At 45.5% G+C, this 27,414-nt stretch overlaps 1 protein-coding gene across 5 annotated transcripts in view; it reads left to right on the forward strand.

Annotated features, from left to right (window-relative positions):
• Window positions 1–27,414, forward strand: part of SLC6A2 (solute carrier family 6 member 2) — a 183,779-nt gene that overhangs the window by 125,241 nt on the left and 31,124 nt on the right. For all 5 annotated transcript variants that reach the window (XM_056526304.1, XM_056526303.1, XM_056526307.1 and 2 more), the window contains 3 exons: window positions 3,533–3,671; window positions 9,183–9,317; window positions 10,528–10,631. In XM_056526304.1, coding sequence (XP_056382279.1) covers window positions 3,533–3,671; window positions 9,183–9,317; window positions 10,528–10,631 — 378 coding nt within the window. The remainder of the gene's footprint in view (window positions 1–3,532; window positions 3,672–9,182; window positions 9,318–10,527; window positions 10,632–27,414) is intronic.

Genomic DNA, 27,414 nt, shown 5'->3' on the forward strand with positions numbered 1-27,414 from the left:
ATATGCAATTTTCAATCTGCAAAATTGCTATGGGTCCCATTTGATCTTTGTTGCTGACCATCTTTCTACTATGTTAGTCACAGCTGTATGCATGTACACCAGTCAACCATAACATGCTGTCAGAACAGCTCTGACACATAAAGACATGGGGGAGATTTATCAAACCTGAAATCTGATTGGTTGCTATGGGCTACTGCACCCCCTTCCTCTGCACAGGTTTGATAAATCTACCCCCACTGACCCCTCAAGAACTCTGATGTTCTGTGGTATCTGGCACCAAGACAATAGCAGCAAATCCTTTATGTCCTACAGTATAAGTCCTGAAATGGAGTCTCCATGCTTAATGGCACTGAGTTGTGGGGATTTGGAAGCCATATCAACACCTAAACTCTTTTCTTTGCAGCATGGCAGTGCATATTATCCTCCTGAAAGAGGCTGCTGTCATAAGGGAATATTGCTGCATGAAAGGGTGTCTTGGTATGCAACAGTGTTTAAAGAGTACCTGCCATTAAACCATATTTTCTAAACTAACTCCAATTATATTCCCTAACTACTCCTAACAACCCTCCTGCCCTTAATTTTTTTTTTCCAAGCTTTAAAAAGCTGTGTATCATACTTTTCCCATTGCTCAAATTGTGTGAGCTCTCGGCAGGAGAAAGTGGGTATTCTCCAGCAGGGGCAACATCATTGAAGCCTGTGAGAGCTGTACCTCACCATGCCCCGCATGCACTTCCTGAGTTTGGTCTCCATCTAGGCTGGTAGGAGACCAAACTAACTGTTTGACTTGCACACGTAACAGAACAGAGCCATCTAGTGGCCGTTTTTTTCAATCACATTAAAAACATATAAAGGTTGAGAATTTTAACAGCAAGTAAAAAGCAAAGGAACAATATATTAAAAGAAACAATATATTACAAATTTAGTTATGTGACAGGTACTCTTTAAGTAGGTGGTACATGGTAGGCCCCCTTTACACTGTTATGCAGTGCCTGAAAAAACACATCTCTGAAATTGTTACATGCAGCATTTGTCCCAAATGGAGACAAAAATTATACACTTTTTGCATACATTGGACACATAGGGGTCTATTGATCTGTTTAAGATCTGTTTAAACCGTGGTCCACCACGGTTTTAGGTTCGGTGGGAAAACCGCATACGGGGCAAAAATGAGCCGACCGGAGTCAGCGTTTCACTTCGGTCGGTTCATTGAAATGAATTACATACAGGCGGTATACGGTAAGGATACGGGAGCACCCGGTTTTAGCTCCCTCCAGCCGTATGCCGCCTGTATTTAATTCATTTCAATGAGCCTACCAGAGTGAAACGCTGACTCCAGTCGGCTCATTTTTGCCCCGTATGCGGTTTTCCCACCGGACCTAAAACCGTGGTGGACCACGGTTTAAACAGATCTTAAACAGATCAATACGGTCCCGTATGGCTGAAAATGTGGTGTGAACCCAGCCTTAGAACGCTGCAGTTGTCCTTTAAGCCCACAGCTCTGTGTCCAGCTGCTTAGCTAGGCCTCAGTGTCGGCTGTGACTCACAATTAATACAATATCTTCTGTTACTTGTCAATTGATACAGCCTGCCCAGGATTGCTTATAAGAGGCCCCTGGAGGCAAAAAATAAGTCAAAAGGGGTAGGGATCAGTGCAGACTAGGATCTAGCCCGAATCACTGTCACTACCTAATTGGACAATCTGCCCTAAATGGCGGCTCCTATCTGGGCTGCTGTCCCTATGCTAAACTAAGTGCAGGGCCATCAAGAAGCATCAAACAGTTGGTCAAAAACACATGGGAAGGTCACAGAAGATCAGAACACATATAGGAATACAGGAAACCATGAACGCTAGTGATGGGCTAAATCTCAATTACAGGCAAAGTACTGATGCAATTCAGACGATGCCAGGAGGTGTAAGCACCGTTTGATTGGCCCAGCGCTCTCACCTTCTGATTGGCTGGCACTTCTTTCAAAAGTGTCAAGACAACAAAGGAAGTGTGCCAAGAGGAGGTCAGAAACGGTGCTAAGGCCAGGCAAGGTACTTGTGTAACATTTAGCAATATGTTTCACAATTCATTGTTGTGTCCCTTGCCTCTTGTCACATTTCAAAAATATTTCTAGGGAAATCTCAGCTTTTTTCTGTGCCACAACACCTACCTCACGAGACTTCTTTCAGCAATATCTGACATTAACCCGTTTATGTGGAAATGTATATGTACTTCACAGGAACAGTCATTTACCTGCTACTTAAAGGGTACTTTGCCCATAGACATCCAAAGGATAGGGGATAAGATGTTTAATCGCGGGGATCCCACCGCTGGGAACCCCGCTATCTCCCTGTTGCACCTGGTGTTTGTTTAGAGCATTGGGTGCAGCGCTGGAGGCTCATGACGTCATGGCCATGCCCCACTCGTGACGTCACAGCCACGCCCCCTCAATGCAAGTCTATGGGAGGGGGCATGACTGCCATCACGCCCCCTCCCATAAACTTGCATTTAGGGGGCATGGTTGTGACGTTACGAGCGGGGCGTAATGTCATGAGCCTCCGCCAGTTATCTGGCATGGAGCAAAGTTTGCTCCATGCACCGGATGTCTGGGGTGCCGCAGCCGAGATAGCGGGGGTCCCCAGCAGCGGGACCCCCGCAATCAGACATATTATCCCCTATCCTTTGGATAGGGGATAAGATGTCTAGGGGCAGAGTACCACTTTAACATACAGGTGCACAAGGTTATCAATTTCTGACTTGTGGAGGTGTGACCTCTAGAACCATCCCCAGAATGAAGGCCCATTCACAGTTTTTCCTTTCACAATGGTGCTTCGAGTCACCTCCTGGTAACTACAACATGGCCTTGTTCACAGTGCTGCACAGGAAAAACTCTGAAAGGGCTGTAGCACTAAACTATTCAGAACTTTTTAGATTTTACATTGAGGGGTCCTAGAGGTTAGACTCTCACCGACCAGTACCCACATCTCACTGATATACCATGAATGAATGTCACTAGAATAAACTTTTCCCTGACTAGTCTGTTTATACTGCTGCAGGGTGAAGTAATAAACCAAGAACTAAAATGTGATACATTTTAACATGTCTTTATAAAACCGTTTATTATTAGATTATATACCATGTAATATAATGTATAAAATATTAAAAGACATACCAGTTTTTAAAAAGTTGTGAGAACACAGAATAGGTAAAGGGAAATGGGAAGATTTATCAAAACCGTTGCAAAGGAAAAGTTGACCAGTTGTCATAGCAACCAATCAGATTACTTCTTTTATCCTTTAGAGGCCTTTTTAAAAATGAAAGAAATTATCTTATTGGTTGTTATGGGCAACTGGAAAACTTTTCTAGTGCACAGGCTTTGATAAATCTCTCCCATTGTGGTTGACCTTGTTGATGTCTGTTGAGCACAAACCTGTATGGAGCAGATGATTTGAATCAGAGCATAGCATATTTGTACATGTCACCTAAATTATTTGACTAGTCACCAGGAAACAGTCTAGTTATATCCTGTGTATCTGTTCCCATAGGCGAGCAGTGCTACATCTACATCAAAGTGCTGGAATTCATGACCTTGGACAACCACGATGGCAGCTAACTATTTGCCTGTTTGCTGTACTTATAGTACTTTTTTTCAGCCTTTGGAAAGGAGTGAAGACATCGGGCAAAGTATGTAACAGTAAATGGATGCTTATTGGGGGTTGCCCTGAAATATATATATATATATATATATATATATATATATATATATGTATAAGAAGAAACAAGGTCCGGCACTAGGTTGCAGGTAAAAACTTCTTATTCTTTTATTTCAAGATTCTGCGGTACAGGGTAGAAAGTCTGACGCGTTTCGCTAAAAAGCTTAATCGTAGACGATTGAGTCTACTATTAAGCTTTTTAGCGAAACGCGTCAGACTTTCTACCCTGTACCACAGAATCTTGAAATAAAAGAATAAGAAGTTTTTACCTGCAACCTAGTGCCGGACCTTGTTTCTTCTTCTACAAGTGAGTAGCCGGAGGCGGTACCGGCCGGTCCACGGCACAGGTGGCGAGGCGGGCGTGCACGGGGTGAGCGACTCACAAATCAGCCTTGATATATATATATATATATATGTATATAATTATTTATTAATATATAAATATGGAAATAAAAAAGGGACAAAAATCACTCAAACTTACTGGTTACTGGTACAATGGCAGGTTAGAAAACTATTCCTACTATGAAGCAGATCAGCCACAATGCTGTATAAGGGAAGTAGAAAAGGAATGGTAGTCCAGCTCTCAAGCCTTGTGATTCGCAGTTAAATCTTGACCTTTAATCTATCCAGGTTAAAACATGGTGCAAAAAACTAAAATAAAGTGCATAAAAACACACACGCCAACACTTTTCGAGCTTAGGGCAAGCTCATTGTCATGGCAATAATTCTGAGAACAATGCTCGCTTATATACACTAACTACAAATGAAGTAGTTTATCAGAGCAGGGCCGCTCTGTCATACCTGGCATGTAACAACAAATTGGAGATTTTCCTAGTCTAGATGACGGAAAATATAGATTTTCTTAATGACAGGAGACTCCATTATGCTAATTCTTCTTTACTGTCAAAAATAGCAGCTAGGTACAATAAAGTTTTGTCAAAGAAATAAAAAACAATAGAATGCAAATAGGTATGCCCTAATCACCAATCAGAGGTGAGCATAGGTGATATAAGGTGCATACAGGTAATCTACTTCCCCTTCATTGGTGCGAAGAGATAAAATATATAAATAAAATAACAAAAATAACCAAATACATTTTCCCATAGAAGGAGTATATCTAATATAACCATATGGACTATTTGAACAAATAACGCAAGTTAACAGAAGAAACAGTCCGAATGATTGAAGAGTAAAATCTTCCAACGGCTGAAGAACTCTAGATGAAAAATGCAACGAACGTCCAGAAATTGTGGAGTTGAAGAAGGGAATTCATCTCTTAAACGAAATCTCATCCGGAATGAGCAATTAAGCTGAAAGAAATAAAACATGAAGATAATATCGGGAATGGAATAGGGAGGGATAATGTTCGTCTCCTGTCGTTAATAAAATCTATGTTTTCCGTCATCTAGACTAGGAAAATCTCCAATTTTAAAACACGACAGGAGACTCCATTATGCAAGTTTAAAGCTATCAAATATTAACTAATAAGAAAGTACATATAATAACAAAAGCAAGTATAGTACAATACAATATCAAATTATAAGATAACCATAGATACATGGTGATTCTGGTCTAAAATAAAAAGTTTTAAAAGTGGTCTCAGATGACCAATCTGCAGCTTTTAGGATATCTGCTAGAGATCCTCCCGCTTGACTAAATTTAGTGGACATGGCTCGACCTTCTGCTACGTCTGACCTTGCCTCAGCCTAGTCCTTCTGTCCCACGCCTTCTCAGCAGTCAGGGAGGTTGAGCCATTGCCGGTGGATACGACCTGGTTGCTACCGCCGCAGCAAGACCATCCCGCTTTGCAGCGGGCTCTGGTGAAAACCAGTAGCAACCTAGAACCGGTCCACCAACACGGTCCACGCCAATCCCTCGCTGACACAGAGGATCCACATCCAGCTAGCTGAATCATAACAGCATCTGCATGTTTGCTTTTTATAAAAGCCACAGAAGCAACCTGGTCCTTATCTTTTTTATTTTTCTTTAGGGGGGATGAAGGAACGGCAATATGGTGCCTTTTATGGGAGGCTTTCCCCGATTTTTTCCACCCAACTTGTAACTGAGACACCGATTCCTCCGGTGTCCAAAATTGGTCGGATGGTGTAGAGGGATCTTGTTTTGGAGAGGTAGGGGAGTGAGGAAGACTGTATTGAATAGGGGGTTAAACAAAGTCTATTTGGAACCCTAGAACTGTGTTCAGCACCCAGGTGTCTGAGGTTATCATAGCCCACGTGTGTAAAAAATGGGCTATTCTTCCTCCTAACTTTATTTGGGAAAAAGGTGGGGGTAGGGAGCTTACCTGTAGGAGGTCTGGATCTTGGAAAACCTCGATGTCCTCGTGCCCTCCATGGTCTTCCTCTTCTAGGGAAGAAGGGGTAGGGTTGGAAAGGGGTGGGAGGGGTGGTATATCTATCCACTCTTGTTGGAGGGGGGGGGCACGGGAATAATGTCCCTCTTGGGACGAGCTTATGAGAAGTCTGCCCCTTCTCTTTCCAGCCTTGTGAAAAACACGAGGTTGAAAAACCTTTCTCAATGAGGATTGAGCTTTATCCAGGGATGAAAATAAATTAACATACTTGTTAATTTCTTTTATAAAAGACTCCCCAAAAAGGAGACCTTCCGTAGGAGCATTTGATTCGGTGTTAGCCAAATGAATAAGTTGAGGGTCTAACTTTAATAAAATAGACCTCTTTCTTTCAGTACAAATAGTGGAGTTAATACCTCCAAACATGCAAATGGATCGTTGAGCCCATCCCCTTAAGATTGATAGATCCATGGGGTTATTAGAAATCATGGCTTCCTCTGTTAGGAGTGACAAAGGTTAATATATAAGGTATACCACGATATGGATATGGGAATATGAAAAATAATAAATCATATGAGTAATTTATACTTTTGAGACAATATGGCTAACAATAATGCATTAGAGAGATTTTGTAACAGTTAACCTTGATGCAGAGCAGCAAAGAAGAGGAAGTAGATTACCTGTATGCACCTTATATCACCTATGCTCACCTCTGATTGGTGGTTAGGGCATACCTATTTGCATTCTATTGTTTTTTATTTCTTTGAAAAAACTTTATTGTACCTAGCTGCTATTTTTGACAGTAAAGAAGAATTAGCATAATGGAGTCTCCTGTCGTGTTTTAAAATCCGGTCTGCAGGTTTGCACAAGTGCTGAGTAAAACATGAAGTGGATATTAGCACGAGCACATGCATATCCCGCATGGGGGTTGGTTACTGATGTGTGTGCGCTGACGTAACTACACCAAGCAATCTTATAGCAAGTGCATCTATGTCCACCAGTGTGGAGTATATAGAAATATGCAAAGGTAAGTAATAACTAAGTATACATAAATCATTACAGTACATATAAATAATAGGGAAACTCCGGGGTGGACACGCACGGTTTCTGAGTGTATATAAGGGAAGGTTGCACAGGTGCAAAACACTGAGGGAGCTGCCTAGTAGTATAGTTGCACACAGACAAGGCATATACAGGGTGCCTGTAAACATAATAACATGACGCCCATACTATTCAATCAGATGGTCTGCCCCGTATCTTATGTGTGCACCCCACAAAGCACTGGCACCCCGGGCTCCCCCCAGCATCACAAGGCCAGACCGCATCATAAAAAATATATACATATGATAAACATGAGGTGTTAGTTGATGTTCTAGCCAAAATATGCAAGTTCGCAACCCACATCAAGGACCCTTAGTCTTCTGCAAGTCGCTATCATGTAACTTGCACCCTGTATATGTGTTATCTGTGTGCAACTATTATACTAGGCAGCTACTCCCTTATGAATAGTAGGCATATGAGTGATTATTTATCAGTATTTTGCACCTGTGTAGTGGACTCATATGTACTAATATAAACTGTAGTTATAAACTAGGGGATCTTTTTCTGTACAGATTTGGCATGAAACGTGTCCTTTAAGCACAGACTATATGCATATAGTGGTTAAGAGGTTCAGTGTTTGTTTAGGGAGATGAGAAGAAACCACATAATCATAGTAGTTTTTTTTGAATAATTAAGTGCCTGTTCCTTTTCCTTTTATGTATCACATATCTACCAGTTAAGCCGCACCTGTCTAATAGTGTGCTCACCAGTTCACAAGATAACTCTAGCTGAAATGAATGAAGGGAATTACACACAGGGTCAGCCACCTCCTCATTAATTTCACACATGGATCCTATGAATACATCTTAAGAGTAGGGTTCACGCAAGCGGACCCACAGTGTATTTTATGGTGCAGATCCGCCGCTGAAGGACTGCTGCATGGTGGCTTTACATGTGCCTTCCCGGAGCAGCAATACACCGCTACGAGCAGACACACTGCGATGTGCAAGTTGTCACGCATGCGCGGAGTACTCGGACACATCGCGGCCACTCCCTCAGTTCCATGAGCTAGGTCGAGAGCTTCAACGATATGCGAGTATACTGCACATGTGCTCTGCGACTCGCACATTGCAGTGTGTCGGCTCGTAGAAGCATATTGCTGCTCCAAGCAGGCACATGTAAATCCACCATGAAGGGGTCCTTCAGCGGCAGATCTGCAGTGTAAAATACACTGTGGGTCCGCTTGTGTGAACGTACCCTTAGGGTACATTCCCACTTGACGTATTTTGCTGCGCATTTGCTGCTGCGTATGTTCCTACCCATTAAAGTCAATGGGAATCAACTGCATATTTTGCTACCCATTGGCTTCAATGGGAATGAAAATACGCAAATACGCAGCAAAATACGGCAAGTGGGAACACACCCTTAAGGGACATTCACATGTACCATATTCCCTGCGGATTTGATGCTTTGAATGTTATGCTTTGCTCAATTTTTCATTTATATTGATTCAACTGTAGCAAAGCTGCAGCAGATACGGTATATGTAAATATACCCTTAATGCCTATGATGGGAATAATTGTGTCTTCTCTGCTCATTACTTACTGTACCAACATATTCCCTACTTATCCACAGGGTTAGGTGTGAATGGCACAACACCATTTCTTTCCTTTCTCATAGGCTCTTTTTGCACCACATTTGTATGTATTTGCTGGTGTACATTTGCTGCAGACATAAGAGCTGTCCCATTGACAACAGAACTTCTCTGGCAGGTTCTGCAGGAAGTTTGAACATGTTCAGTCTTCCACTGGAATCCATTTCTTCAATGTGTCAGCAGAGCAGCGGAACTCCCACTGAAACCAATGGGAGGCTGCTGCAAGCCAGAACAATTCCACTTAGAATCTCTGTAGTGTGATTAGGGCCTTAGTTTTAGGTAATATTCTCCAAAATAGTTTTTTATGGGGAATATGACAACTTGCTGAAGACATTTTTGGAAGGCTGACTGATCCTCTGTGTGGGCAGAACTCACACCTCTTTCTGACTGAACAAAGCAGAGAAGCTAGGTATACAGTGGTCACTGATTGTATGTTACAAAGTGGATTAGAATTAAACTTCTTTCATTTTTCCTGTTAGGTAGTATGGATAACAGCAACACTCCCATATGTGGTGCTATTTGTACTCCTCATACGTGGAGTAACCCTGCCTGGCTCTTTCAAAGGCATTAGTTCATACCTCCATATAGACTTCAAAAGACTAAAAGAATCGACGGTGAGTGTCCTGCTAAATTATTTTTAATCCTATTTATCATTTTGATAAATGTTTATCTTAAGGCAAAGTTGTTTTGAACACCTTATGATGATTTAAATATGCAGTGAAATAACTATAGTAACCATGGAAATGATACAGGCAGGGACATGATGGGGCACAATGATTTAAATAAGAATCTTTCATTAGTGTCACCTGTAATAACTTGTTGGTTCAGGATTGTAGTACGGATGATACTGATGATAATGGAGCTTACCCATCCCATATATGTGGCTCTATTCGCTCGCCATCCTCCTTATTCAGGCCGCAGGCTTGGTGCATAGGTGTCGCTCTAGGAGCAGGCTGACGTCACCGCTGCTGCTTCTTCTAGTCTTCTCGCAGCCAGGCATAGTGAGAAGGCTAAAGTGGTGACGTTATCAAGCTCCTGGAGCGACGCCAGTGCAATAAGCCTGCCACCCAAATAAGGAAGATAACGGGCGAACGGGGCCACAGAGCAGGGTCAGGTAAAAATCATTATCATTGGGGTCACCCGCACTATCATCAGTCATCACTGCAGCGGGGGTAGAGATGGAAAGTAAGAGAAGTTTCTTTTAATATCCTTCCACCCTCCTCACGCTTATTGAAAATAAAAGACAATAACCGGAGTTCCCTTTAAAGGGGGACTCTGGTGGAAAAAAACAATGATTTTAAAATCCACTGGTGCCAGAAAGTTAAACAGATTTGTAAATTACTTCTATTTAAAAATCTTAATCCTTCAAGTACTTATCAGCTGCCGTATGCTCCATGGGAAGTTCTTTTAATTTATTTTCAGTCTGACCACAGTGCTCTCTGCTGACACCTCTGTCCATGTAAGGAACTGTCCAGAGCAGGATAGGTTTTCTATGGGGATTTGCTCCTGCTCTGGTCAGTTCCGGACATGGACAGTGGTGTCAGCAGAGAGCACTGTGGTCAGACAGAAAATAAATTCAAAAAGAAAAGAACTTCCTCTGTAGTATACAGCAGCTGATAAGTTCTGGAATAATTAAGATTTTTAAATAGATGTAATTTACAAATCTGTTTAACTTTCTAGCACCAGTTGATTTTAAATACATTGTTTTCCCATCAGAGTTCCCCTAGTATGAGAACAGGCCATCAATTTTAAAAACCTGGATAAACCCTTTATATACTAATTCATTTTGTCAGTAGGTTAAATATTTCTTTGTTTTTCATATAGGTATGGATAGATGCTGCAACACAAATATTTTACTCCCTTGGAGCAGGATTTGGAGTTCTCATTGCATTTGCTAGCTATAACAAATTTGATAACAACTGTTACAGGTAGGTTTAAATTGCTTTGTCTTCACAAATGAAACTGATAAGATGTGTCTGCTTTACCAAACACATTTGCAAATATCATTTTGAGGAATTCTGAATTAAAAGAATTGGGTTACACATTCAGTAATTTCATCTATTAGGGGGAGGTGATACAAAGAATAAATCACTAAATATGCTAAATTAGATTGCAGGCCATAGCCACTTTTTATACAGTGCTGCTTTAGTGTACTCTAAAGGGGATATTATGAATATAACTAGAGCTTAGGTGCTTAATTCCTGTCCTTATGTTTCAAACCCATGGACCCACATTTCCTGAAGCAATAGCAAAGTCTAAATGAGGGGAAGATAAGACTTTGCTACCCATTTTTTTACTCAATGGTTCAAAATGTTGGAAGACAAACAGTCCATCTGTGCATGTATACATTACAAGACGAGGGGCTTTAGCCTTTTGCCAACAATAAGGCTAGAAGCACCCTAACCATATTTCTTTCAATTAGGATTATATAGATGCAGCTACTGACACAGTGTATCAACATCCTTTTGCTAGTACTATGCTCTTCTAGAGCCTATGTCAATACCTACACCTCCCCTTGTGGGTGTAAATGGTGCTGTACATCATAGAGAGTTTGCTGAACCCACTAGTGGCAGGAGGTTCAGCTGACTATAGGATATGGTGTAGGGCTACTTTTAATTCTGCTTCTGTAACCAATCACAGCAATCTATTCTGGCTTCTATCCTGCAGTTTCTGCAAATTAGGTAGAGGCAGCGCAACATAACACCCCTGGTGCTCTCACACCACTGATAAAAAAGGCTAAGCTGCACACCAATAAAAGGAGGGCCAGATAAAAACAGTGAGCTGCAGCCTTTATGTAAAATAAAATTAGACCCCTGTCATTAATGGGGGCAGGGGGAAGTGAGCCTTAAGTTGTCCCTAAAACCACTCTCCCTGCCTACTTGCCCATCTGCTCTAAAGTGCAATGGTGTCAAAGTCAACAAAACAAATGGAGCTGTAGATGTCAGGAACATAACTGAACCAACAAACAGATATATAAATACAAACAAGGTGGGATATAGCATACTAACATACAGTTCAGAAATCAGAATAAAGATTAACGGCAGATATATGATAATATTAACAAGACTAGATGTGGGGATGACCAGGTAAACTGAATGCCAAAACACTAAACCGTTGGGAAATCAAAAGCACTGTTCACACTGAACTCAGAAAAAGGAACACATGAGACACCCCACTCCAAGCATGGAGGGACATCAATACCAAAGCCAAATAGACTCCTAGCCAGCGGGCACTCTCCACCGAGTGATCAGGATACTGGCCTAGAAGGAAGCATAAATACTAAATACAAGCAAATACGGGTACAGACACAAGACTCACTCACTCCTAGATAGATGGATTAGTCCAAGGTTCTGGAATTCCTAGGAGTAGCATGAATATACAAGGTTAAAACAGGACTGACATAACACACAGTGTAAACACAGACTAAGATATATCAAAGCAAATACAAAACGAACATACAAAATATTAAAACCTGACAAATGTGCTAAAACAAAGCAGGCTAAAATCTCTCTATAAAACAGGATAGATAACCATGGTTAAAGCTCAGGATAAGTGCCCAAAGACAAAGTTAACATGATTCCATCTTGGCCAGAATACAGGTCTAATTACCAGCCCCCAACAGCACATGAAGAGTACTTTTATGAACTCCCAGGGCTGTAGGGTTAACTCTTCCCAAACCAGGAAGAATTAGCATAGAAACTGATCAGACACAAAAACAATGTCTGAACAGGACCTAAAACAGAAAAATGCAAAAACACAGAAATGGATATTACAACCCCCGTACAAAATTTTTTGACATCTGCATTGTAAATTTATAACTATTTTGTGTGTTACAGTGAAACAGCCAGGCACCTGCTCATCCATTGTTAGTAGAAATGAACACTTTTTATAAATCTCTTTAAACAGATATTGAAATACAGTATGCAAATACTGGTGGCAATGATTGATAAGAGGATTGGTGACTTACATAGAAACCAGGTGTGGATTGAAATGTATTTGAAGTTCAGCTGGACTGTAAAACTGTCTTATGAATAAGTGTATTCACTGAACTTCCTATCTAGAAGTTGTTTCCATGGATTCTCTCCTTGAAGTTGAACCTCCTGGGGGTATACTGTTGTCTTTTAGTCTTTGGTCTATTTGGATACTTCAAATTCCATCTAGGAATTAGAAGAATTGACTCAATATTTTAATACATTGTGAAAACCATTAAATCAGTTGTTCAAAGCGCAACTTCTAATTAGTCTGAAGGCTCAAAGGTTTCAAGCTATCCCTGGACAATGTCTTCATAATGTAAGAATACACTTTACTGTATATCCTTTCTCAAAGGCTTGCTTAAATCCAAGATTAAGGACAAAAGAATTAGATGTTAATGACTTTTTTATGCTTATTACATAGGATTTACTCTGAAATTCCTTATTTATAGCGCCCATGTGGCTGTGAAATGCTTGCTCATGCCCGGCTTTTGTAGACCCATTTCTTTACCATGTTGATTGTATGTATGCCTGCCAGGTTGGAGTTTTGTACATTAGATTTTCCTTGTAGTCCTTGCAAGTTCTTGGTCTTAATAGTGAAAAAGTGATTTACTTTAAAAAATAGGAAAGTTGTGTCTTTAGGATCAGGCCAGAGGATCCTCCATTAGGCCCAGACTCTAAAGCAAGGGCACCAAAGGTCCAGCAGAGGACAACCCCATTTAGAGATGATCAATTGTCACTAGGGTCTATTTTTTATATGATAGTTCACAAATAATCTATTAGATCATATTGATGTGTCCTGTGTGTACAATGATAACAACAAAGATTACAATACAATTAAACCTTCATGAGAATATGTTTTGTATACAGTAAATACAGCGTGGACTCTCGGAATCATTTCCCCTGATGGACCAAGGTCCCCTGATTTAACACTGTTTGCCAGGAGACAAAAGAGAAAAATATTCCTTGGACATTATTATTCAGATTCATTCTGCACATTCTGTAGCTATTATCGGTGTGCTACTCTTATTAAAGGGGTACTAAGGTGGAAAACATTTTTTTTAAATCAACTGGTGCCAGAAAGTTAAGCAGATTTGTAAATTACTTCTATTTAAAAATCTTAATCCTTCCAGTACTTATCAGCAGCTGTGTCACGATGCCGGCTGGCAGGTAGTGGACCCTCTGTGCCAGAGAGGGATTGGCGTGGACCGTGCTAGTGGACCGGTTCTAAGCCACTACTGGTTTTCACCAGAGCCCGCCGCAAAGCGGGATGGTCTTGCTGCGGCGGTAGTGACCAGGTCGTATCCACTAGCAACGGCTCACCTCTCTGGCTGCTGAAGATAGGCGCGGTACAAGGGAGTAGGCAGAAGCAAGGTCGGACGTAGCAGAAGGTCGGGGCAGGCAGCAAGGATCGTAGTCAGGGGCAACGGCAGAAGGTCTGGAAACACAGGCAAGGAACACACAAGGAACGCTTTCACTGGCACTAAGGCAACAAGATCCGGCAAGGGAGTGCAAGGGAAGTGAGGTAATATAGGGAAGTGCACAGGTGAAAACCCTAATTGGAACCACTGCGCCAATCAGCGGCGCAGTGGCCCTTTAAATCGCAGAGACCCGGCGCGCGCGCGCCCTAGGGAGCGGGGCCGCGCGCGCCGGGACAGAACAGACGGGGAGCGAGTCAGGTAGGGGAGCCGGGGTGCGCATCGCGAGCGGGCGCTACCCGCATCGCGAATCGCATCCCGGCTGGCAGCGGGATCGCAGCGCCCCGGGTCAGAGGACGTGACCGGAGCGCTGCAGCGGAGGGAGTGAAGCGAGCGCTCCGGGGAGGAGCGGGGACCCGGAGCGCTCGGCGTAACAGTACCCCCCCCCTTGGGTCTCCCCCTCTTCTTGGAGCCTGAGAACCTGAGGAGCAGACTTTTGTCAAGGATGTTGTCCTCAGGTTCCCAGGATCTCTCTTCAGGACCACAACCCTCCCAGTCTACTAAAAAAAAATTTTTCCCTCTGACCTTTTTGGCAGCCAAAATTTCCTTGACCGAGAAGACGTCCGAGGAGCCGGAAACAGGAGTGGGAGGAACAGATTTGGGAGAAAAACGGTTGAGGATGAGTGGTTTGAGAAGAGAGACGTGAAAGGCATTAGGGATACGAAGAGAAGGAGGAAGAAGAAGTTTATAAGAGACAGGATTAATTTGACACAAAATTTTGAAAGGACCAAGATAGCGTGGTCCCAACTTGTAGCTAGGGACACGGAAGCGGACATATTTAGCGGAGAGCCATACCTTGTCTCCAGGGGGAAAAACGGGGGGAGCTCTTCTTTTCTTATCCGCGAACCTCTTCATGCGTGAAGAAGCCTGTAAGAGAGAATTTTGGGTCTCTCTCCATATAATGGAAAGGTCACGAGAAATTTCATCCACAGCGGGCAGACCAGAGGGCAAGGGGGTAGGGAGGGGGGGAAGAGGGTGACGGCCGTACACCACGAAAAATGGGGATTTGGAGGAAGATTCAGAGACCCTGAAGTTATACGAGAATTCGGCCCATGGAAGGAGATCTGCCCAGTCATCCTGGCGGGAGGAAACAAAATGTCGCAAATAATCACCCAGGATCTGGTTAATTCTTTCTACTTGTCCATTGGACTGGGGATGATATGCAGAGGAAAAATTTAATTTAATCTTGAGTTGTTTACAGAGAGCCCTCCAGAATTTAGACACGAATTGGACCCCTCTATCCGAGACAATCTGCGTAGGCAACCCGTGAAGACGAAAAATGTGTACAAAAAATTGTTTAGCCAACTGAGGCGCAGAAGGAAGACCAGGAAGAGGGATGAAATGTGCCATTTTGGAGAATCGATCAACGACCACCCAAATAACGGTGTTGCCACGGGAAGGGGGTAAATCAGTAATAAAATCCATACCAATCAGAGACCAAGGCTGTTCGGGGACAGGCAGAGGATGAAGAAAACCAGCGGGCTTCTGGCGAGGAGTCTTATCCCGGGCACAGATAGTGCAGGCTCGCACAAAGTCCCCAACATCCGTCTCCAGAGTCGGCCACCAATAGAAGCGGGAGATGAGTTGCACAGATTTCTTGATGCCCGCATGACCTGCGAGATGGGAGGAGTGACCCCATTTGAGGATTCCGAGGCGTTGGCGTGGAGAAACAAAGGTCTTTCCTGGAGGAGTCTGCCTGATGGAGGCAGGAGAAGTGGAGATCAGGCAGTCAGGTGGAATGATGTGTTGCGGAGGGAGATCAACTTCTGAGGCATCCGAGGAACGAGAGAGAGCATCGGCCCTAATGTTCTTATCGGCAGGACGAAAGTGAATCTCAAAATTAAATCGGGCAAAGAACAGAGACCACCGGGCCTGGCGAGGATTCAGCCGTTGGGCAGACTGGAGGTAGGAGAGGTTCTTGTGGTCGGTGTAGATAATAACAGGAAATCTTGATCCCTCCAGCAGATGCCTCCATTCCTCAAGTGCTAATTTAATGGCTAGAAGCTCTCGATCCCCGATGGAGTAGTTCCTCTCCGCTGGAGAGAAGGTCCTAGAGAAAAAACCACAAGTGACAGCATGCCCGGAAGAATTTTTTTGTAGAAGAACAGCTCCAGCTCCCACTGAGGAGGCATCAACCTCCAATAGGAAGGGTTTGGAAGGGTCAGGTCTGGAGAGCACGGGAGCCGAAGAAAAGGCAGACTTGAGTCGTTTAAAGGAGTCTTCTGCTTGAGGAGGCCAGGACTTGGGATCAGCATTTTTTTTGGTTAAAGCCACGATAGGAGCCACAATGGTAGAAAAATGTGGAATAAATTGCCTGTAATAATTGGCGAACCCCAAAAAGCGTTGGATAGCACGGAGTCCGGAGGGGCGTGGCCAATCTAAGACGGCAGAGAGTTTGTCTGGATCCATCTGTAGTCCCTGGCCAGAGACCAAATATCCTAGAAAAGGAAGAGATTGGCATTCAAACAGACATTTCTCAATTTTGGCATAGAGTTGGTTGTCACGAAGTCTCTGAAGAACCATACGGACATGCTGGCGGTGTTCTTCTAGATTGGCAGAAAAAATTAGGATATCGTCCAGATATACAACAACACAGGAGTATAACAGATCACGAAAAATTTCATTGACAAAGTCTTGGAAGACGGCAGGGGCATTGCACAGTCCAAAGGGCATGACCAGATACTCAAAGTGTCCATCTCTGGTGTTAAATGCCGTTTTCCACTCGTCCCCCTCTCTGATGCGGATGAGGTTATAGGCGCCTCTTAAGTCCAATTTAGTGAAGATGTGGGCACCTTGGAGGCGATCAAAGAGTTCAGAGATGAGGGGTAAGGGGTAGCGGTTCTTAACCGTGATTTTATTAAGACCGCGGTAGTCAATGCAAGGACGTAGGGAGCCATCTTTTTTGGACACAAAGAAAAATCCGGCTCCGGCAGGAGAGGAGGATTTACGGATAAAGCCCTTTTTTAGATTCTCCTGGACGTATTCGGACATGGCAAGAGTCTCTGGGGCAGAGAGAGGATAAATTCTGCCCCGGGGTGGAGTAGTACCCGGGAGGAGGTCGATAGGGCAATCATAAGGCCTGTGAGGAGGTAGAGTCTCAGCTTGTTTTTTGCAGAAAACATCCGCGAAGTCCATATAGGCCTTAGGGAGACCGGTTACTGGAGGAACCACAGAGTTACGGCAAGGGTTACTGGGAACCGGTTTTAGACAGTTCTTGGAACAAGAGGACCCCCAACTCTTGATCTCCCCAGTGGACCAATCCAGGGTTGGGGAATGAAGTTGAAGCCAGGGAAGTCCAAGGAGAATCTCCGAGGTGCAATTGGGGAGGACCAAAAGTTCAATCCTCTCATGATGAGATCCGATGCTCATAAGAAGGGGCTCCGTGCGGAAACGTATGGTACAGTCCAATCTTTCATTATTTACACAATTGATGTAGAGGGGTCTGGCGAGACTGGTCACCGGGATGTTGAACCTGTTGACGAGAGAGGCCAAAATAAAATTTCCTGCAGATCCAGAGTCCAAGAAGGCCACTGTAGAGAAGGAGAAGGCAGAGGCAGACATCCGCACAGGCACAGTAAGACGTGGAGAAGCAGAGTAGACATCAAGGACTGTCTCACCTTTGTGCGGAGTCAGCGTACGTCTTTCCAGGCGGGGAGGACGGATAGGACAATCCCTCAGGAAGTGTTCGGTACTAGCACAGTACAGGCAGAGGTTCTCCATACGGCGTCGTGTCCTCTCTTGAGGTGTCAGGCGAGACCGGTCGACCTGCATAGCCTCCACGGCGGGAGGCACAGGAACAGATTGCAGGGGACCAGAGGAGAGAGGAGCCGAGGAGACGAAACGCCTCGTGCGAACAGAGTCCATATCTTGGCGGAGTTCCTGACGCCTTTCAGAAAAACGCATGTCAATGCGAGTGGCTAGGTGAATAAGTTCATGTAGATTAGCAGGAATTTCTCGTGCGGCCAGAACATCTTTAATGTTGCTGGATAGGCCTTTTTTGAAGGTCGCGCAGAGGGCCTCATTATTCCAGGACAATTCTGAAGCAAGTGTACGGAATTGTACGGCATACTCGCCAACGGAAGAATTACCCTGGACCAGGTTCAACAGGGCAGTCTCAGCAGAAGAGGCTCGGGCAGGTTCCTCAAAGACACTTCGGATTTCCGAGAAGAAGGAGTGTACAGAGGCAGTGACGGGGTCATTGCGGTCCCAGAGCGGTGTGGCCCATGACAGGGCTTTTCCGGACAGAAGACTGACTACGAAAGCCACCTTAGACCTTTCAGTGGGAAACAGGTCCGACATCATCTCCAGATGCAGGGAACATTGGGAAAGAAAGCCACGGCAAAACTTAGAGTCCCCATCAAATTTATCCGGCAAGGATAAGCGTATCCCAGGAGCGGCCACTCGCTGCGGAGGAGGTGCAGGAGCTGGCGGAGGAGATGACTGCTGAAGCTGTGGTAGCAACTGTTGTAGCATAACGGTCAGTTGAGACAGCTGTTGGCCTTGTTGCGCTATCTGTTGTGACTGCTGGGCGACCACCGTGGTGAGGTCAGCGACAACTGGCAGAGGAACTTCAGCGGGATCCATGGCCGGATCTACTGTCACGATGCCGGCTGGCAGGTAGTGGACCCTCTGTGCCAGAGAGGGATTGGCGTGGACCGTGCTAGTGGACCGGTTCTAAGCCACTACTGGTTTTCACCAGAGCCCGCCGCAAAGCGGGATGGTCTTGCTGCGGCGGTAGTGACCAGGTCGTATCCACTAGCAACGGCTCACCTCTCTGGCTGCTGAAGATAGGCGCGGTACAAGGGAGTAGGCAGAAGCAAGGTCGGACGTAGCAGAAGGTCGGGGCAGGCAGCAAGGATCGTAGTCAGGGGCAACGGCAGAAGGTCTGGAAACACAGGCAAGGAACACACAAGGAACGCTTTCACTGGCACTAAGGCAACAAGATCCGGCAAGGGAGTGCAAGGGAAGTGAGGTAATATAGGGAAGTGCACAGGTGAAAACCCTAATTGGAACCACTGCGCCAATCAGCGGCGCAGTGGCCCTTTAAATCGCAGAGACCCGGCGCGCGCGCGCCCTAGGGAGCGGGGCCGCGCGCGCCGGGACAGAACAGACGGGGAGCGAGTCAGGTAGGGGAGCCGGGGTGCGCATCGCGAGCGGGCGCTACCCGCATCGCGAATCGCATCCCGGCTGGCAGCGGGATCGCAGCGCCCCGGGTCAGAGGACGTGACCGGAGCGCTGCAGCGGAGGGAGTGAAGCGAGCGCTCCGGGGAGGAGCGGGGACCCGGAGCGCTCGGCGTAACAAGCTGTATGCTACAAAGGAAGTTCTTTTCTTTTTGAATTTCTTTTCTTTGTGACCACAGTGCTCTCTGCTGACACCTCTGTCCATGTCAGGAATTGTCCAGAGCAGATAAAAATCCCTATAGCAAACCTATCCTGCTCTGGACAGTTCCTGACATGGACAGAGGTGTCAGCAGAGAGCACTGTAGTCAGGCAGAAAGGAAATTAAAAAAGAAAAGAACTTCCTGTGGAGCTTACAGCAGCTGATAAATACTGGAAGGATTAAGATTTTTAACAAGAAGTAATATACTGGAGTACCCCTTTAAGGAATGATGCCACTTTCTTTATTCAGGTTTGTGGTGTGGGACAACACTTTAGTACAACCAGCTTACAATACTTGGAGTATTGATACAGCATACAGGCATTGCATATCCCTCCTAGACCTGTGTCAGTACCTCCTAGCAGCTAGAGAACAGGGTATATTTAAAGGAGTAGTCCAGTGATGACCCAGTGGTGTACAACTTATCCCCTATCCTAAGGATAGGGGATGAGTTGCAGATCGCGGGGGGTCCGACCGCTGGGGCCCCCTGCGATCTCCTGTACGGAGCCCCGAGAGCCCGCGGGAAGGGGGCACGTCGACCTCCGCACGAAGCGGCGGCCGACACGCCCCCTCAATACAACTCTATGGCAGAGCCGAAGCGCTGCCTTCGGCAATCTCCGGCTCTGCCATTGAGATGTATTGAGGGGCCATGTCGGCCGCCGCTTCGTGCGGGGGTCGACACCCGCTATCTGGGCGGAGAGCCGGGGCCCCGTACAGAGAGATCGCAGGGGGCCCCAGCGGTGGGACCCCCCGCGATCTCAAACTTATCCCCTATCCTTAGGATAGGGGATAAGTTTTTCACCACTGGACTACCCCTTTAATGGGTATATTCTCCATGAGGTATCTTGAGGTCTGCACTCCATTTGGAGCAGGCACATTTGAAGTTCATGATGTTTCCTCTTCTGCTTCAAGCCATGACTTTTATTAAAATGAGGCTGTAACATTGCATGTCATAGAAAATGTAGTCAATAGGATTGGAGTGAGCTCCATCTGGTGATACTCAGGTATAAAGATATTATTTTGGTTGCTTGAAGGAAGTAGTGGAAATAAAACATTGCATTCCCAGAACCTGATTAGTTTGTATGCATCCTTTCTGGTTTAAAGACCATATTTTATTGCCTGCAGCCTAAGTGAGATCATTTAGCTTTTCAGATTCTTCTTTATGAGTTCATAAACCTGTATGACTTTTGATCATTCCCTATATTACATCCACACACACCACCATCAGTCTTTTGAGGAATCTCTCTCAGTTTTCTCAGTGAGCTGCCTCAGGTTATACAAGTACATCAACATCCTCTTTGGTCTATTTTTATGGCCTACTTTCCCACAGTTTTCACAGTTCAAATTGATGTCTGTGCGGTTGCCTCTGCCTCCATTATTTGCTTGCATCCTTAGCCTATATTACCACTGCCCAATGTATAACATAATAGGTTTAATATGTTATCGTTTGCAGTACAATTCTGCATAGCTAATTGAGCCTATAAAAACATGTAAGCCTTGTTGCATTCATAACACAAAAGTGGCTTCTAGTGCATATGAAAACAATACTGAAATGGTCGCTGTAATTTCAAAATGTGAACTGTAACATATTTGTAAATCACTTTATCAAATATGACTCCTTACCCCAGAAAAACTGCTCTAAAGTCTTGGCTAGAGATGAGCGAATTTTTGAAAAATTCGATTTGGCCGATTTGCCTAATTTTCCGAAACAATTAGAGCCTCAGTAGTGGTGTACAACACTTTTCCTTGCCATAACACGCATAGGGAGTGTGCTGTGTTAGTGAAATAATACTGTTAATCAGTAAGACATGCAAACATCGCTTTTAGAATCACTGTTGCAGAGTGGCACAATGACAGAGCCTGGAGGTGGAATCAGTATGAGGAGACCATGTAGTGGCTGAATGAAACCGCGTGGAGGTGGCGGCAGCATGAGGAGACCATATAGTGGTTGAATGACACAGCGTGGAGGTGACGGAAGCATGAGGAGACCATAATATGGCAGAATGAAACAGCCTGGAGTTGGTAGTATCAAGAGGAGACCATATAGTGACTGAATAACACAGCCTGGAGTTGGCGTCAGCAAGAGGAGACCATACAGTGGCTGAATGACACAGCTTGGAGGTAGCAGCAGCATGAGACCATATAGTGCCTGAATGACACAGCGTGGAGGTGGCGGCAGCATGAGGAGACCATATAGTAGCTGAATGACCCAGCCTGGAGGTGCCAACAGCCTGACAAGACCATTGGGTCTCACAATTACAAAGAGTAAAGATATTTTTTAACATTTAAATTGAAGATTTCAAATAGATGAACCTAAAAAGTTTTATTTAATGTGCCAGCAGCATGAAGAGACCACGTGTTGGCACGGTGACACAGCCAGGAGGTGGCAGCAGCATGAGGAGACCATAATCTGGCAGAATGACACAACCTGGAGTTGGCGGCAGCAAGAGGAGACCATATCGTGGCTGAATGACACAGCCTGTAGCTGGCATCAGCATGAGGAGAACATATGGTGGCAGAAATGAGTCAGGCTGGAGCTGTCATCAGCATGAGGAGAACATATGGTAGCAGAATGAGACAGCCTGGAGCTGGCATCAGCATGAGGAGAACATATGGCGGCAGTATGAGACAGCCTGGAGCTTGCACCAGTATGAGGAAAACATATGGTGGCAGCATGAGTCAGGCTGGAGCTGTCCTCAGCATGAGGAGAACATATGGTAGCAGAATGAGACAGCCTGGAGCTGGCATCAGCATGAGGAGAATATATGGTGGCAGTATGAGACAGGCTGGAGCTGTCATCAGCATGAGGAGAACATATGGTAGCAGAATGAGACAGCCTGGAGCTGGCATCAGCATGAGGAGAACATATGGCGGCAGTATGAGACAGCCTGGAGCTTGCACCAGCATGAGGAAAACATATGGTGGCAGCATGAGACAGCCTGGAGCTGACATCAGCATGAGGAGAACATGTGGTGGCAGAATGAGACAGCCTGGAGGTGGCATCAGCAGCATCAGGAGTCCTGAAAGTGACCCGGTGACAGAGTGGGGCGGTGGGTGACAATACCAGCACCCAGTGAAGAAGGTTGGTGAAAAAAAGGAGAACTTGGCATCAAATGTGTGGCATCAGGCAGGTGGCAGGATCAGAATAGTAGCTGAGGCAGGTAAGCAGAAGAAAATGGTCTCTTTTGTAAAAGTGTTAGTGTGTTCAAGTAAGTATTGAGCATAAGCATTATGTAAAACCTAAAGGGGTACTCCTGTGGAAAACATATATATATATATATATTTTTTTTTTAAATCAACTGGTGTCAGAAAGTTAAACAGATTTGTAAATTACTTCTATTAAAAAATATTTGTCCTTTCAGTACTTATTAGCAGCTGTATGCTACAGAGGAAATTCTTTTATTTTTTTTTTAATTTTTTGTCTTGTCCACAGTGCTCTCTGCTGACACCTGATGCCCATATCAGGAACTGTCCAGAGCAGGAGAAAATCCCCATAGCAAACCTAGGTTGCTCTGGACAGTTATTGACATGGACAAATGTGTCAGCAGAGAGCACTGTGGACAAGACAAAAAAGAAATAAAAAAAGAAAATAATTTCCTCTGTAGCATACAGCTGCTTATAAGTACTGTAAGGATTAAGATTTTTAAATAGAAGTCATTTACAAATCTGTTTTACTTTCTGGCACCAGTTCATTTGAAAAAAAATATATGTTTTCCACCGGAGTACCCCTTTAACTTTGAATAATATTCAAATATTTTTTTTCATATTTAACAAGTGTGCAAAAACCACCATGTGCCACCTACACCACCAAGTATTGATGTGATGCAAAGACCCTTATTTCCACTTGAAAACCCTGGGAAATGGCAGTGTTTGTAGGTGGAAATAGGGAGAGGTTCCTATGTGGGGCTGGCCTTTTTAGGGCGAGAAACACTTGCCAAGAAGGGAATTAATAATGTGAAAGGAGGGCCTTACAGGGGGAGTTTTTACTCCCCACTGGTTACAATAGACCATATGTTGTTCCCTTCCACCTTTTGGAAGTCTTTGCATCGCATCAATACTTGGTGGTGTAGGTGGTACATGGTGTTTTTTTCACACCTTTCCTTTTGTTTTATTTAAAAAAAATTTGGGTCCATATATTTTATACTAAGAAAACTTAACTTTTGGCTAATGCATATCCGCAATACTTATTTGTGGTCTGATGCCGAGGAATGTCTGTAACTGGGGAACAGCACCTTAAATATGTTTTGCACCATCCATATTTGTGAAGTGTTGGTGTGGCATCATGTTCAATCTACTCTGATGCATCAGGCATTGGTGGGTGGAAATCCTGGCTGATCCATCCCTGATTCATCTTCACAAAGGTCAGTCTCTCCCCATTTTTGGTGGACAGACGAGTTTTCCTTGGGGTTACTATGGCCCCCGCACACTACTGGCCGGGCAGGACAGCTTTTACAGGGCAAACTCTGCTAGTTGCGGCCACAAATAGAGTTTGGCTGCCCAGAATTCCAGCGGATCTTCAAAGTGTGGTTGCATGGTCATGTCAAGGTATGCCACCACCTGCTTGTTCAGGTCCTGCTCCAGGTCTACCTGCTGCTGATGAGTTTCTTTACTATGCGGGTAAAGAAAGCTATTCATCAGTGACTGTAGACTCAGGCTGCTGCTGATGGAGCTGGACCTGCCACCTCTCGCCAGCAGCCATGGCAGGGGAAGGTAAGTGCAGAGTGCACCCCAAGTCAGACCTGCGAGAGGATGGACGATGGCGCAGATAGGCATCAGCCAACTGATTATGTAGTATTTCTCGGTAGTAGCTCAGTTTGTCCTCCCTCTCAATGGGTGTAATATAAGGCTTCCATTTTGTGCCGATAGCGAGGGTCCAATAAGGTGGAGAGCCAGAAGTCATCCTGCTGCTGAATGGTGACAATTCAGTGGTCACTACACAAGGAAGTGAGCATGCATCGTGCCATTTGTGCAAGTGACTCGGAGGGACTCCCTGCCTCCATCTCCACTGCGTACTGCCACAGTGTGTCTGGGTCCCCTGTCTCGCCTTCCTTATAACCCTCTAGCTCCTCTAGCTCCTCCTGCTCCTCCTCTCCTTTCAGATGATTAGAAAAACTGCCCATTTCATGAAACCTAAACTGTGCTCCATTGGCCCCTCCCCCTCCTCCTCCTCTTCCAATTAAGCCTCCGCAGATCCACATTTTTGGTGGATAGACAAGTTCTCCTTGGGGTTACTATGGCCCCCGCCGCACTAAACACCTACTCTGATGGCACACTACTGGCCGGGCAGGACAGCTTTTACAGGGCAAACTCTGCTATTTGCGGCCACAAATAGAGTTTGGCTGCCCAGAATTCCAGCAGATCTTCAAGGTATGCCACCACCTGCTGGTTCAGGTCCTGCTCCAGGTCTACCTGCTGCTGATGAGTTGCTTCACTATGTGGGTAAAGAAAGCTACTCATCAGCGACTGTAGACTCAGGCTGCTGCTGATGGAGCTGGACCAGCCACCCCACCCCTCCCCAGCAGCCATGGCAGGGGAAGGTAAGCGCAGAGTGCACCCCAAGTCAGACCTACGAGAGGATGGATGATGGAGCACATAGGCATCCGCCAACTGACTACGTAGGATTTCACGGTAGTAGGTCAGTTTGTCCTCCCTCTCAATGGGTGTAATATAAGGCTTCCATTTTGTGCCGGTAGCGAGGGTCCAAAAAGGGGGAGAGCCAGAAGTCATCCTGCTGCTGAATGGGGACTCCCTGCCTCCATCTGCATTGCATACTGCCTCGGTGTGTTTGGGTCCCCTGTTTCGCCTTCCTTATAACCCTCTGGTTCCTCTAGCCGCTCCTACTCCTCCTCTCCTTCCAGATGACTAGAAAAACTGCCCATTTCGCGAAACCAAAACTGTGCTCCACTGTGCCCTACCCCCCCTCCTCCTCTTCCAATTAAGCCTCCACAGGGCTCATGTGGCCATGAGATGTAGGCACCACATCTCCAGTGCCCTGACCAGCCATCGTTTCCAACACTTGTAGTAAATGAAGCCGTAGAATTACGTAGTTCATCCAGTAATCCTGGCAACTGACTAATAATGTGGCTTTCTCAAAGGGCTTGAACAAACGGCAGGTGTCACGTATGTGTCCAACATATGGAGGATGGATTTCCAACAGGTGGAAACATCGCAAATTAGACTATGTTGGCAGTTACTGTTCTGACACTGCAGCTCAAGGAGGTTGTGCTTTACAGTGTACGAGTGGCTGAACTGCATGCAAAGTTTCCTTCCCATTGTTAGGATGTCTTGCAGATGGGGGAACACTTCAGGAACCGCTTGATAACCAGATTGAATACGTGTGTAATGCAGGGAGCATGTCTCAGACTTCATTGTCGCAGCGCAGTCAAGATGTTCTTCCCATTGTCGGTCACCATGGTTCCCATTTGCAGTTTTCGTGGAGTAAGCCATGATTCGATTTCTTGATGAAGGACTTTTAGGAGTTCCTCCCCTGTGTGACTCCGATCTCCGAGGAAAACCATGTGAAGAACTCCGTGACACCGTCATGCCCTGCACACGTGGTATGCTGGAGAGGCACTGAGACTTGTCTGTGCAGTGGAGGCTGAGGACACGGTGGAGGATGAGGAGGAAGAGTCGCACACTGTCACAGGACCAATGGCCTGAGAGCGTGGAGGCGGAAGCGGCGTGACCTGTCCAAGTTGCTGTTGTGGCTGGGCAGGAACCACATTCACCCAGTGGGCCATAAAGGACATGTATTGTCCCTGACCGGGGTTACAACTCCACACGTCGGTGCTGCCGTGCACTTTGGTACACACCGACAGGCTCAAGGACTGTCCCACCTTCTGTTCCACAAAATTGTGCAGGGCTGGTACAGCCTTTTTCGCAAAGAAATTATGGCTTGGGACTCTCCACCTTGACTCGGCAAAAGCCATCGGTGCAGGTTCCACCACTTGAAAAGGGAGGGAAGTCAGCACCAGCAACTTGGCAGGAACACATTCAGCTTCTGCGCCGTTGGATGAGTGGGCGCATATTGTTGTCTCTTGGACATGGCTTCAACGATGGATTGCTGGTGGAATGACTGACTCAAAGTAGGAGGAGCAGTAGCATCTGGAGCGACGTAAGATGGGTATGACAGACAGTTCCGTGTGGCTGAGGTGGTGGAGCCTTGGCTGGCTGAAACAGGGAGCGGCATGCCACTGGGTTATGCAGCAGGCTGGACCATCGCATCAGAGCCACGGTTCTCCCAGGCTACTTTATGGTGATGCTGCATATGTTAACGCAGGGCGGTGGTACCAACATTGGGACCCTGGCCACGTTCCACCTTCTGCTCACACATCTTGCATGTGGCCAGGTTAAGATCATCCGGATGCTTGATGGAAAAACTGCCACACCGCTGAGTAGCTGATTTTCCCATCAACAGTCCGCACTGATTGACTGCTACTGTCGCCGACTCCTGGAACCTCTGTTCCACTATCTCCCGGGAAGGTAGGCTGCTGCGAAGCAGGTGGTCTACCCCGGGCACATTCTGCTCCAGACTTCCCAATTCTGCCACCATGCTGACTCCCAACCCTGCTACCACCTTGTTGGCTCAGCTGCTGCCTCACGTGCAACCTGAAACCCTCTTCTCCTGATGATGATGAAGCCCCTTCTGCACCCAGCTCCCAAGTGCGGTCGGCTTCATCATCATCGAGGTGTGTCTGCACGTCACTGATGTCCTCCTCAGGTTCTTCAACAGTTTCTGCTTCAGGAACCTGAACGCTTGCAACACCACCTCCCACGCCACTCTCCTCATCACTACTTTCCTGCCTAGCAGAGGAAGCGGCAGATGTCTCCACTTCTTGGCTGGGCAGTAGCTGCTGAATGTCCTCTAGTAGATTGTCCTCACTAA

This window comes from Hyla sarda, chromosome 6, assembly GCF_029499605.1.
Source record: "Hyla sarda isolate aHylSar1 chromosome 6, aHylSar1.hap1, whole genome shotgun sequence".
Taxonomy (NCBI): Eukaryota; Metazoa; Chordata; class Amphibia; order Anura; family Hylidae; genus Hyla; species Hyla sarda.